This window comes from Trichosurus vulpecula, chromosome 1 (assembly GCF_011100635.1).
Source record: "Trichosurus vulpecula isolate mTriVul1 chromosome 1, mTriVul1.pri, whole genome shotgun sequence".
NCBI lineage: Eukaryota > Metazoa > Chordata > Mammalia > Diprotodontia > Phalangeridae > Trichosurus > Trichosurus vulpecula.
Window position 1 is genome coordinate 146,861,206 of NC_050573.1, and position 12,719 is coordinate 146,873,924.

The 12,719-nt window shown below is 37.0% G+C and overlaps 1 protein-coding gene across 1 annotated transcript in view; it reads right to left on the reverse strand.

The window, feature by feature from the left end:
- The window catches only part of VPS13B (vacuolar protein sorting 13 homolog B), a 1,100,792-nt gene that overhangs the window by 138,083 nt on the left and 949,990 nt on the right, over positions 1-12,719 (reverse strand). The window contains 1 exon segment of the mRNA XM_036759288.1: positions 2,398-2,594. Coding sequence (XP_036615183.1) covers positions 2,398-2,594 — 197 coding nt within the window.

Sequence of the window (12,719 nt, forward strand, 5' to 3'; positions counted from 1 at the left end):
GTAGGGCAGTGTCACTGGACTGTAGACTATGTGGGGGAATGGAAGGTATAAAAAGATTGGAAAAGTGCGGAAGGGGGCAGCTTATGAAGGGCTTTGATGGCCAAACAGAGGATTTTATATTTGACCCTGGATGTTATAGGAAGCCACTGAAATGATATGGGTGACATGGTCAGATTTGTGCTTTAGGAAGATTAATTTCACAGGTGAGCATAAGATTACAAAGGAAGTCAATTATATTGAAATACAGCTATCAAAATATTTTAAAAATGAGTTCAGAAACTCCAGCTTAAGAACCCCTATCCTACTTGTCAAATCTGGTCATTTCTACCTTTGTAACATCTTTCATATTTGCCCTCTTGTCTCTGCCACTACTACCACCTTGGTGCAAGCCCTCATCGCCTCACACCTGGACTATTAAAGTAGCCTTTTGGTTGGTCTCCTTGCTTCAAGTCTCTCCATTCCACTTCATTCTCTACTCATCTGTCAAACTATTGACTTTCCGATTCGTCCTGTATATAACTTGTATATACAGGATGCATATACATGTATGTACTATATACATGTGCACATACTATATACATGTATATGCCATATACATGTACATACTATATATGTACATAATTGTTTACATGTTGTCTTCCCAATAGATTATGAGCTCCTTGCAAGCAGGGACTGGGTCTTGCCTGACACATAGCATGTAATTAATAAAGGCTTATTGACTAACTCTTCTGGGAGAATAGGAAAAGCAAAGAAGACAATCGTGAAAAGAGGAAAAAAAACCTGGCTTTTTTCTGTTGCCAAAATTTTTGAAAAAAAGGATACACATGGAAGATTATTGAATCAGAAGGTATGTTAGAGATTATCTTGTCCAACAGATGCTTCCCGAATCTGTGGAGCCTGTGGCTCTAGAGTTGGGATATGGCTACAAAGATCCCCACCTAAGTTAAAGAAAGCATAATCCAAGCCAGGCAGAACCTTAGGGAATGAATCATTCTGAGGACTGAAGTTTTCTAGATAGCTGAGGATTTATTCCTTTTTAATCATAAACTTAAAAATTTTTTAAATTAGAAAGAAAATGTTCTTTTTCAAGTCACCAGTTAAAAAATGTTATTACTCTAAGACATCCTTTACAACCAACATCAATTAACCAATAATTGAACAAACATGCCATTAATCTTCAATGCAAATTCCCAAGTTTAAATCATTTACATCTGAAGCAGATATAAAGAAGGAACAAAATTATACTACATTTTAACACAATAAAAAGCTAGCATTTATATAGTGCTTTAAGGTTTACATAGCACTTTTTAAAATTTACAAATTACCTCATTTTTAAACATCAAATAGAAACCCACCTTGTTTATTTTGTGTCTCTTTGCAAGTGTGTCTATGTACTTCTATAGTACCATGTACTTGTAAAGCTTCATTAACTTTATTTTTGTTTTCATATCTATCTACATATAATGTGTGCATATACATGTTACATAGATAAAGATATAGTTGTAGTTGGTTCTACTGTCTTTGCTTTGTTTGCATCCCTTCATATGCAGTGGGAGTCAGGAAGATCTGGGTTTAGATCCTTCATAGGGCACTTACCAGCTATGCTATCCTAAGTTAGTTACTTAACTTCTCATAGTCTCAACTTCCTCATCTGTGAATCGAGAGAGGTAGAGTAGACGGCCTGTGATAGCTCTAAGAGTATGATCCTATGACAGGAGATATCAAATGCTTCTTTGACTTGAAGAGCAGCCTAAATATATTTAGCCTTTTCTTGAAAATTCAGGATCATCATTATGAAAATCAAGTAAAAGAATTAAAGAACATTAGAGTTAAACAGAATCTTACAGATTATATAGTTAAAACTCCTCATTTTCTAGAGGGCACTGTGCTATCACACAGCACATTGATCCCCCTGGGGCCTATTAAGGAATGACTATAGGACTGTTTGCCTTTACATTAAATGAACCCAGGCTGCTGCGTCTGTTTAGTCTTTCTGACTCTCCTTTGCTGACAGATTCTTCTAAGCTATTATTTCTTGCTACTGTCAAATGTGTATGTAGCAAGAGTACTAGATTTGGAGTTGAAAGAACTTTGATTAGAATTCTGCGTAAAAAAAGCCAGGAGAAGAACTTGGCTTTGAGAATGGGTCTGTTCAGTACCTGAAGCCCAGGCTGCGCGCACGTCCATGTGTGTCTGTGTGTGTGTGTGTGTCTGTGTGTGTGTGTGTGTCTGTGTGTTTTATTTGTGGCAGCTTTCCCAATTGCCCAGGGGCGCCTTTGGTTTCTTTCCTGATTCTTAGCTTACATCTCAGACTGGTAAAGTAGAATGAAGTCAGGCTGGGTCGATGTTGCTCTACTAGTAAAGACAGTTTTTAACCCATCGTTTTCACTGTATTACCTTTGGTCATCGGCTCCATTTTGGCTGTTATTCAGTACAATTCTCCAAAGGTCTGAGGCTACCAATTTCTTCTGGTCATTCACAAGGTTGATGTCAGGCAACTGCAGCTCATAAACCTTACTTTCAGAAAGACTGAATTCTCGAAAAGCAACAAAAGTTTTCTGGAGTTCATCCCAGTATTCCAAACTACAAGGAACCTAAATTAAGAGGAAAAAAAGTTAGAAATTAAATTCAAATCACCGAGTATTTGTTCAATACCTTCTAAAGGTATTCTGAGGAAAACATGGTCTCTTCCCTCAAATGGGTTACAGTCTAGTACGAAAGATAAGATGTGCATAAATAATGATGCCACAAAATAGAACAGAACATGTAAAAATGGTGCCTAAGAATTTAGAGGAAGGAGAGCCATTTCTCAGGCAATCAATAAATAGTTATTAAATGCCTACTATGTGCTAGGCACTACACTAAGCGCTGAGGATACAAAGAAAGGCAAAAGTTAGTCCCTAGAGAGAAGAAAGTTTGAAGATAAAGGTCATTGACAGCATCAGAGACTGCAGAGAAGTCAAGCAGAAAGCAGACTGAGAAAGGGCCATTAGCTTTGATAACTGAGAGATTATTAACTTTGAATGATGAGGATGGAAGTCAGACAATAGAAAGTTAAGAAGAAAGTGAGAGGAAAGGAAGTCGAAGTATTGATTCTAAGAGCCACAAAAGGGAGGAGAGAACACTGGACAATACCTAATGAGAATGGATGCATAAAATGAGGGTTTTTTGAGGATGGGAAAGACTTGGGAGTGTCTGCAGGTAGTATGGAAGTTGTCAGGAAACAAGGAGAGATCAAAGGTAAGTAAGAAAGTGAGGATGAGAGAGGGGACAATCTGCTGGAGAAGACCGGATGGAATGGAATCACTTGTGAACACAGAGGGCTATTTTATTACATGAGACAGGGTTGAAGAGGTAGGAGACTCAAGAAATAATGGCAGAAGGCATATGGGTAATGTGAGATGAGGAGTACGAGGTGAGAAGAGGGAGCTCTTAGAAAATGGCCTCAATTGTAAAACATGAGACCAGGTTCTCAGCTGGGAGGGTGGGGAGAGGGGAGCCATGGAAGGTGTGAAGAGGGAAGAAAAGATTTGGAAGAGTTGTTGTGGTGAGTGGGATAGAGTTCATTTGGAAGGTAGAGAAGGTTTGCCTAGGAGCATTAAGGGCCAAATTGAGGTTATGCAACATAAGTTTGTAGTGGACCCAGCTGTCACAATTTTATGATTTTCTCTGGCTTCATTTAGCAGCACATATATAGGAGTTGAGGCAGTGAATGGTGGGAGTGATCCTAGTTGGAGGCTTGGTAGGGCAAGATAGACAATATAAGTGTGAGAAGGGATCAAGAGAAGAGCAGTCTTCTGAAGAATCCAGAAGTCTTCATGAATTAGGTGGCATTAAAGACTGTGTTTTGAAGTGTGGGCAGGAATAGCAATAGCCACAGGTGGTAGAAGAGGTATTCAAGGAACAGAAAATATGAGCCAAAGCATGGAGGCAGGAATTCATGGGACCAACACGAGGAACATAAATTAGTCCAGTTAGTGGTAGTACATGTGAAGGAAAGTAGTATGAGATAAAGCTAAAAATGGAGGCTACACATGGATTATAAAGGGACTTAATGCCAGGCTAGGTGTCTGGATTTTAGAAACTTTAGATATAAACTACACTGATTAAAAGTGACCCAGCTAGACCAAAGATACATAGTCACAATTCTAAATCCTTATTATTGATGCTAACACTTTACAAAAAACAACAGAAAGTACTGACAGTTTGAAACTCTGAGGAATATCATATCTCCCCCCCCAAAGAACAATGCAATAATCCTGTATTACCTTTATTTTTGAAGCTGATTAAGATAATCTATATTTCTTAATTTAATTCAATATATACTTACTGAATATTTACTGTGTGCCTATTACTGAGAAATACAAAAGTTATATACTAGTCCTTGTTCTCAAGAATTTCATATTCTCATTGGGGAGATAACTTACACACATTAAATAGAAAACAAGCTAATATGACTGATTACATACGAAGATTCTGGCACTGATACAGTCAGTATTACTGCATGTTATAGAAGGTAAAGGTTAGTTTAGGTTTGCAGAGATCATTCTGCCTAAATCAGAGAGGTAGGACTAGATAGGCTGAGAGGAAAAAAGACCATTTCCCAGGCCAGAAAATAGTATGAACAAAGAATGGAAATGATACCTTTTGCGCATAATGTCAATTAGCTGGCAACCAGAAAAAAACTGAGAGCAAGCTAAGGCAGTAGGCTACCGTTAAGCAGCGAGGGCAGTGGGCCTTCATGATACAAAAGTGAAGCAGGCAAGGAGAAGTTCAGCAAAGCGGACACAGGAGATCCTGAAGACGAGCTTCAGGGAGTTCACAATTTGGCCTACAGGCTGGCCCTTTGGCTATATGTTCATTTTGGAACACTCCAGACTACTTGGAAAATTTGTAAAACAACAGAAAATGAATTACTGCAAAAATACATATAAAAATATGTGGGTTATGTGTTTGTCAGCATTTTTTTCTACACACCCTATTTTCCTTGGTTAATCAAGTGGCATGAGCAAATTTACTCCAAATGGAAAACTTTGCTGAAAAACTTTGAAATGCTTGTTTTATTTGTGTGACTATGAGTACTTACCCCAAATTTGTATATTTAATTTGCTTTTTTTCATATATTTTAAAAACACCCTTATACTAAAAAAAAATCAATGGTTAAAGTACAAAGAAAACCTAGTAAATTACTTTTGGGTAGAATTTGGTATTTTAAAGATCCTTTACATGAAGCAGTTGCAAATTTGCTAGAAATGCATGCACACATATTCACTGGTTTCATCAACTCTCCATCTCAAAAGAATTTTCTTTCTCATTCTGGACACATCACTTTCCTCTTTTCTATAAAGAATTCTATAGACATTTATTGTAAATATCTCTTTCACCCTTTGGCAGCAACCAATCTTCCATTCCAAGAAAGCCTGTTTTGCAACACTCCTCATCTTTTAAACTATAACCACTTAAAACAATTTTTAGAAAAACTTATGGTCCTGTGCGTGTTGTCCTCTATTTCTGTTATGGGTAGTAATGGAGGACTAGAAGGTTTTTCTTTCTGTCAAGGTCTAATCCACAAAGTTATTAAAAGTGAGTGAGTATGTGAGCCTTCGAGGTAAAGCAGAAGAGGAGTGACAATAGAGCAATCTAGAAGATGGTTCAAAGTCCAAAGAAAGAGTCTACAAGGGGCTAGCCAAGAAAGCATAGTCAGATTTTGTAAACCAAGGAATTTACAAGCTGAAAGTAAAACTAGAAGAAAAACAATAGGAGAGGCAGTTGGCAAATAGATGAAGATTAACTTTACTTAGGGATCAGCATGAAGCAGTGTCATTTGATGGCCAAGAGCCTACTTTGTTGTTGAGGAGTTTAGTCATATCCATCTCTTTATGAGTGTTGGGGTTTTCTTGGCAAAGATACTAGAGTAGTTTGCCATTTCCTTCTCCAGCTCATTTTACAGATGAGGAAACTGAGGTAAACAGGGTTAAGTGACTTGTCACACAGTTAGTGTCTGAGACTGGATTTGAACTCAGGTCTTCACTCCAAGGCCAGGCACTCTATCCACTGCACCACCTGGCTGCCCCCTCAGGGCCTACTAGTCATCCTCCAAATGCTTAGCTGAAGGAAATACAACTGTAGGTTCTGACAGTTTTCCATTAAATGTTGACATTACCCAGTTAATCTCAGTTTTAGGTGCAACATATTGAAACTACATATCTAGCACTCTAACGTTATCTTTATAGCTCCATATGTTAGAATTCTCTTAAGAACTCCAAGATCTACTTTATGTGCTCTTTTAAAAAGAATTCTATCATATACTTTTATGTTTGGAATTGGTTATTTAGTATAGAATGTTCTATGTTTAAAAATCTATAGTTATCCTTCCTAAAGGATTTATTATTAATTCCTGCACTGAATAACTGTGAGGAAAGATGGTAGCTTTGGTTGCCAAGAGGTAGTTTAGAAATGTTACATATCCAGAACTGAGTTCAGGGGAAGTAGGAACAAGTAAATTGATTTCACTGGAAAATATTCTACATATAACATATGATACATTTCAAATGACTGTCAAAAATATGTATATTTTTATTACAATTTGTTTTCCTATCCATTACTTGACAGAATTAAAAAAAAATCAGTCAGCCATATAAAATGAACCATACCCTAAGTATATGTGAACTTTGAACTGAACACATTTAGTCTGTGTAGGAATACATCTATAACCACATTTAAAATGTTATTTCATAATGTGTTTCCATTCAATGGCTAATATGGGAAGATTTGTATATGCACAGTGCCATTTAAAAACAGTCTTGGTACAAAGAGTATTTGGGGAACTTATTATCTAGTAACATTAAAAAATAATACTAGAATTGCTCTGCCCATCCATCTTCATGGACAGTTTTACGTTCTCTGGTAGAGGTAGAAAAGGGGACACATATATGGGAGCTATTATCATTATCACAGATGACTTCCCAACGACAAATTCTGATAGATCCTCAGTTAATTGACCATCCTAGTTCTTAAACATTCTGGCTCTTCAAAAATTGTAAACTGCATTTATCTAATTCCTTTACCCCCACCCCAAATCATAGGCTGACTGGGTTGGCCAGAGATAAAGACAGAGGGCAGTATTTTGGAATATGGGGATTTTGTCCATAAACTAAACAGGTGTTTAGACTAGATATTAACTACTGGAGAGTCACAGGAGTCAAATCAAACGGGCTTTATAGTTTGCACAGTTGGAAACAAAGATCCAAATAACAGTTTTGTTTCTGGGCAAGCTATTCAAACCCTTGTGTATCACAAGATGTCATGGCCACCTCTTACTTGGACTACTACAATAGTTTTCTAGTTGATGAGCTTTTGCCATACGGGGTCTGGGCCTCCAAAACATTCCCAGCCATCTCCTGCCCATGGCTCTGCTCTCTTACCTCCTCTATCCTACCTTGAAACTTGGATTTCACCCTGTGTCTGACAAGTGAGCTTTCACCTTGTCTCTCTTGGAAGCAGCCCTTCATGACACCTCCCAGCTGTCTCTTCACCTCGGTCCCCTGTTCCCACAGGTACCGTCATCCACCTTGCCTATCTCCATCCTCCCATGGAAGTTTGAAGCATTAAATGTTTAAACAGACATGTTTAAAGAAGATCTGAATGTATGAAAAAACTGAGGATTAATCTAAATCTAATTAATGACCATAACTCATAAGTGATGTTTGAAAATGTGGAAACTTTTGTAAATAAGATTGATTCTGTGAATCATATGTACTCATTTTTCACAGAATGCAAGGAAGACATTATAAAGACTATGCACTGCTTTACCATTGTCATTTTATAGGTAAGACAAAGAAAACATAGAGAAAATAAATTATATGGTTACTTTTATAACATTATGGTACAAATGGAATTTTTCTACCCACATAAAGATTCTCTATAAAGGATCAAGAATAAAAATGCCTGGGTGAAGGAGATTGGAAATTCTGGAAATGATGCTTATTCTTGAGGATCTTAGGGTCTAACTGTGGCCATCCTGAGGTCACTTGGAATTACCACCTATTGTAGTCCTAGTCAGTCACTGGACTTGACCTAGTCCACATTAAAACTGTTAGAATTACCTTAGGAACCTTGTGGTTCCAGAACTGTCCAGGCTTGTATGAAGACAGGGGGATAAGCATTTGACTTCTGGAGCAGAAATTACTCTTCCCTTCTTTGGGAGATGCACTGATGTCACATTAGCATTAAGGTCATGGTTTCCCACCCTAAAGTAAGTGGTAGTTCAAGAGATTAGGATTCAAGAAAAATAATTTTCTCTTGCTTCACTCTAAATGAAACCAAACCATTCAGGAGATCAACAGAGCAAGGAGAAACAGTCTTCCAACGTCATCAAGAAAAAAGTTCTTCTAATACCTTACCATAAGGAACGAAAGTAAAATGCCAAGCACAAACATAAAGACAGGCCAGGCATAGAATCAGCTGTTTAATACATCCAGTTTCCACCACCTGCTACAAGGCTGAGAAGAACAGGATGCTTCTAGACAAAATGTAAGGAAGACAAAGGCATGAACAGCTGGAGTGGAGCGTAATGTGTTCAGGGTTGCCCCCAGAGCTACATTCTTGTTTTCTTAGTTCTGTGTTTTATTTAATTTTAGTTTGGGAAGGAAAAAAACAACACAAAAAGCCTTTTTGCTTTTCGAGATGCAATATGGAATTCCTGAAGCTCCCTTTCTCACATGGTGGGCGCTTCCCCTTGGAGATCAAGTCACTCTTGTTCCAGAAACAACTACCTACACCTCCCTGCACTCAGAATCAGGAAACACGTGTGTTTTATCATCTCTTAACAAGGCCACCTAAGTGAAAGAAAGGCAGAATACAATATCATCTCATATTGTGTGTCAGACGCCAACCCATGCTGGGATTTTAAATTTAGCTTCCTGAGTGTGAATAAACTATTGGCTTCATGATTATACTCTCTTGGTATGGGGGTGATTTTCATTTCCAGAGCCCATTCTCTTAGAATGGGATTTTCCTTGTAGGTGGACTAGGTGGAATATTCAGAGCAGAAAGTGCTGGCATATTATATTACAAATCTATAAAGCATTTAATTTTTAACACTGATTTTTAAAATCTTCAAACATTTATTTTACACATGCTGTTATCTTGTTGAAAATCTCTTTACTTTTTTACAGAGTAAAGTAGAATGAAGATTAAATACTTTTCCTTACAATCCACCACCTGATATAAGCTGATTTTATGGAACCTATCAGGCTATGACCATCACCATTCACAAGTCTCAATGATATATAACTGCCAAGCAAGATTCATAAGAAAAAGCTGAATGTAAGTGACACAGATCAATTCCACCTATAGAAATTTTAAATTTCCCTTTTCCAGGGGCAAAGGTAATCTCTTCATATCACTTTTTAAAATGTGTCTTTGTGGCACTTTTAGAATTTAGAAAATAATTCTGAATAGTCTTTGATAATGATCAGTCACCAGGTCAAAGTCAGTGTTTTAATGATCATATTACCTACATAATAATTTAACCTCTCAGTGCCCCTGACAACTTTTTTAAGACTGAAAATTGCCAAGCAAGTGGCAAGCTCTATTGATGGAAAAAGTTTTCTGTTTGGGAGTGAATTCCCAATACCAATGATATGTTAGGAAAGGTTTAAGATAAGTACCTAATAATTACGTAAGTATGCCAAGAATTTCTGTAAGGTATAGAAATGTTAGCAGGAAACAATTCATTTATAACTTATAAGACAGTTGCCTGAGTTTCAGAAAGGTTAAGTCACTTACTTGCCAGGGTCATTGGGCTAGTATGAGTCACAGGTGGGCACCAAACCCAGCTCTTTCTGACTCTGAGGCTAGCTCTCCATTTACTATCTTATGATCTTAGGCAAATTTCAAGTCGATGATAAATAAATATATACTATGGTGCAGTGGTGAGAACACTGCCTCTGTAGTAAAAGGACCTCAGTTCAAATCCTGCTTCTGATGTTGATTTATCTGTGTGACATTGGGGCAAATCCCTTTACCACTCTGTGACTCATTTTCCTCAACTGTAAAATGAAAGGGTTGGACTACAGGGCTCATGAGATCCTTTCCAGTTCTAGATCTAGGATCCCATGATTAGGATCACAGAACTAGATGGGTAGATGGGAGAGAGTTTTTAGACCTGGAGAAAAAAAAATAAAGCAATTAAAAAGTGGAGCCTGAATGGGAGACACGGGAATAGTGTGTGGATGACGAAAAAGGTAAGGAGAACAGATCAGTTGCCAAAAATATAGATACCAGAAAAAATGTAATGTATATTTAGAAAAAGATGGTAAAGAAAATCCCATAGCCCCATCTTAGATAGGAGTTTTCTAATAATGATTTGCTGGTTGTTTTTTTTTAAAGCTTGAAATAATTTTTCTCAAAATTGTTCATAAGTACACACACATCTGTATACAGACTAATGCATGTTTGGCAGCAACACATGCCAAGATCTAACATTTATATGTATGATGTATTCATGGAGTAGTTAAAGAGCTGGCTTACTCCAACTTGCACATCCCCCTCAGTGTAAAAACCAATTACTAAACAATAAAATAAAGGGCAAACATGCTTGAAATCAGAATGTTTTCTTTTAAAATGTTTTCTTTTTACGTGCATCTGCCTTTCAGTTGATTTTGTGGGAGGAAAAAAAAAGAAGGCTTCTATACATCTTCAACTAATAGAAGCCATAAAAAAACCCCTTTGTAATATTGGAACCAGTGGAGAAACCACAAGTATTCAAATGCAGGAAATCATGATTTTATAACATTTTAATGTGATCTACTCTTGGGAAACAAAGTTAACCAAACCCTATTTCTGTACAGGAAATATTCCAGTGTACAGTTGTACGACATTGTGGTGAAGGGGTACAGCTGCAGAGTTTTCACCTGTAATGCCCCACTGGTATTGTGGCTTACTGCATTGCATCAAGATTGCCTTCCTGTCCGGAAAGCCCTCTAAGTACAAACAAGACTCTGAGTCCAGGTTTTATTTTCCCTTGGTATCAGAATATGGTAATTTAAGAGCCCTGAGAAATACTTTTTAACCTTTTAAAGGAAATACATAACATTCTTTTATTAGGACTTATATTTTGTTTTGTTTTTTTAAACATGTGACCAAGTTATCTTATCAATTTATCAGGCTACTATGTTTAGAGCAGATGCAGGTGGGTAATAGGTAATCTTTAAAGAGATTTTTCCCCATTAAAAGAAATAATCTAAACACAAAGAACTTTTTCATCAAAATTAAAGTGAAGAAAAGGAAAACTTTTGTAAAATATATTTCTAAGAAACTACAAGTTCCAAAATCACCTGGTACTCTTTCTGTTATTCCTACTTATGAAGGTTTTACCAAGCTGTGGCAAAGACAATCAAATATACAATGTGTACTAGAAAGAACTCCAGACTGGATTTTAGGAGACACAATTATCTCTCTGAATACAAGCAAATCACTTAACTGCTCTGGGCCTGTTTCTACATCTGTTAAAATAAGAGGGTTAGGCTACAAGATGATTCCTAGAAGTTTTTAAGATAAAAGTCTATCATTTATGATTTATGCTAGCTAGGGTTTATGTGTTAAAATTTTTTAAAAATTTAGCTAATGGGATCTCTGGTGCTTCAGCAACAGACTGGATTTGGAATTAGAGGTCAAAAGTTTAGATCTTTACCTCTGATACTTACTAGCTGTAAGACTGTGGGAAAGTCACTTAACCTCTCTGGCTCTCAGTTTCTTCATCTGCAAAATGAGAGCATTAGGCTAAATGGCCTCTGAGGTCTCTCCTAGCTCTAGCACTATGACTTTGAACCTCTAAGGTCATTTCCAGCTCTAAAATTAGGATCATCTGATTATCTGGTAAACAGTGAAAAAAATATATACATCAGACTACTTGGACTGTGGTAATTTATACCACAGATACAGTGAATCTCACTAATTTGTACTAACAGGAGAAGTAAATTTAAACTCATTACAAATTAAAGTCAGAATCACAGAATATTTTAAAAGATAAATAAGTTTAATACTTTAAAGAACATGCAGAACTTGGAACAAAATGGCCAAATATTTCTGCATGGATGTCTTTTAGGGGGCTTGCTTTCATCTCTATATATTTAACTCTGATCCCCTTTGTGAGTGCCTGGCTTGCATTTCAACTGCCAACTGCATCTCTATCAGGATGTCTCAGTACTACCTCAAACTCAACATGCTACAACTAACTGTATTTTTTTCCTTAAGCCTACCTGCTCTCTTCTGACTTGGATTTTTCTGTTAGTAGAACTATCCACTCTCCTATGTTCCAAACTCTGGTGTTATCTTTGATTCCTCTCTCACATAAAACTTTTCATAGTTACAGAATCACAGAATTTTAGAGATGAAAAGATTCTGAGGTTCTAGTCTAACCTATAACTGAAAAAGAAAACCCAATACAATATACAAGTGGTCATCCAGTCTGTGCTTGAAAATTTCTAAAAAGAGGAAATCCAACACAACCCATGGCAGCCATCACGTCCTCCCTAAGTCTTCTCAAGGCTCAACAACCCCAGTTTCTTCAACTAAGTCTTCTTGATTCTACCAATTCAAATGCCTCTCAGATTCAATTACTCCTTTCTATTCCCACCCTTGTCACTTTGGTTACCACCCTTTATTATCACCCTCTTGAGTATTGAAATAGATTATCCTGCCTTTGCTCTATTATC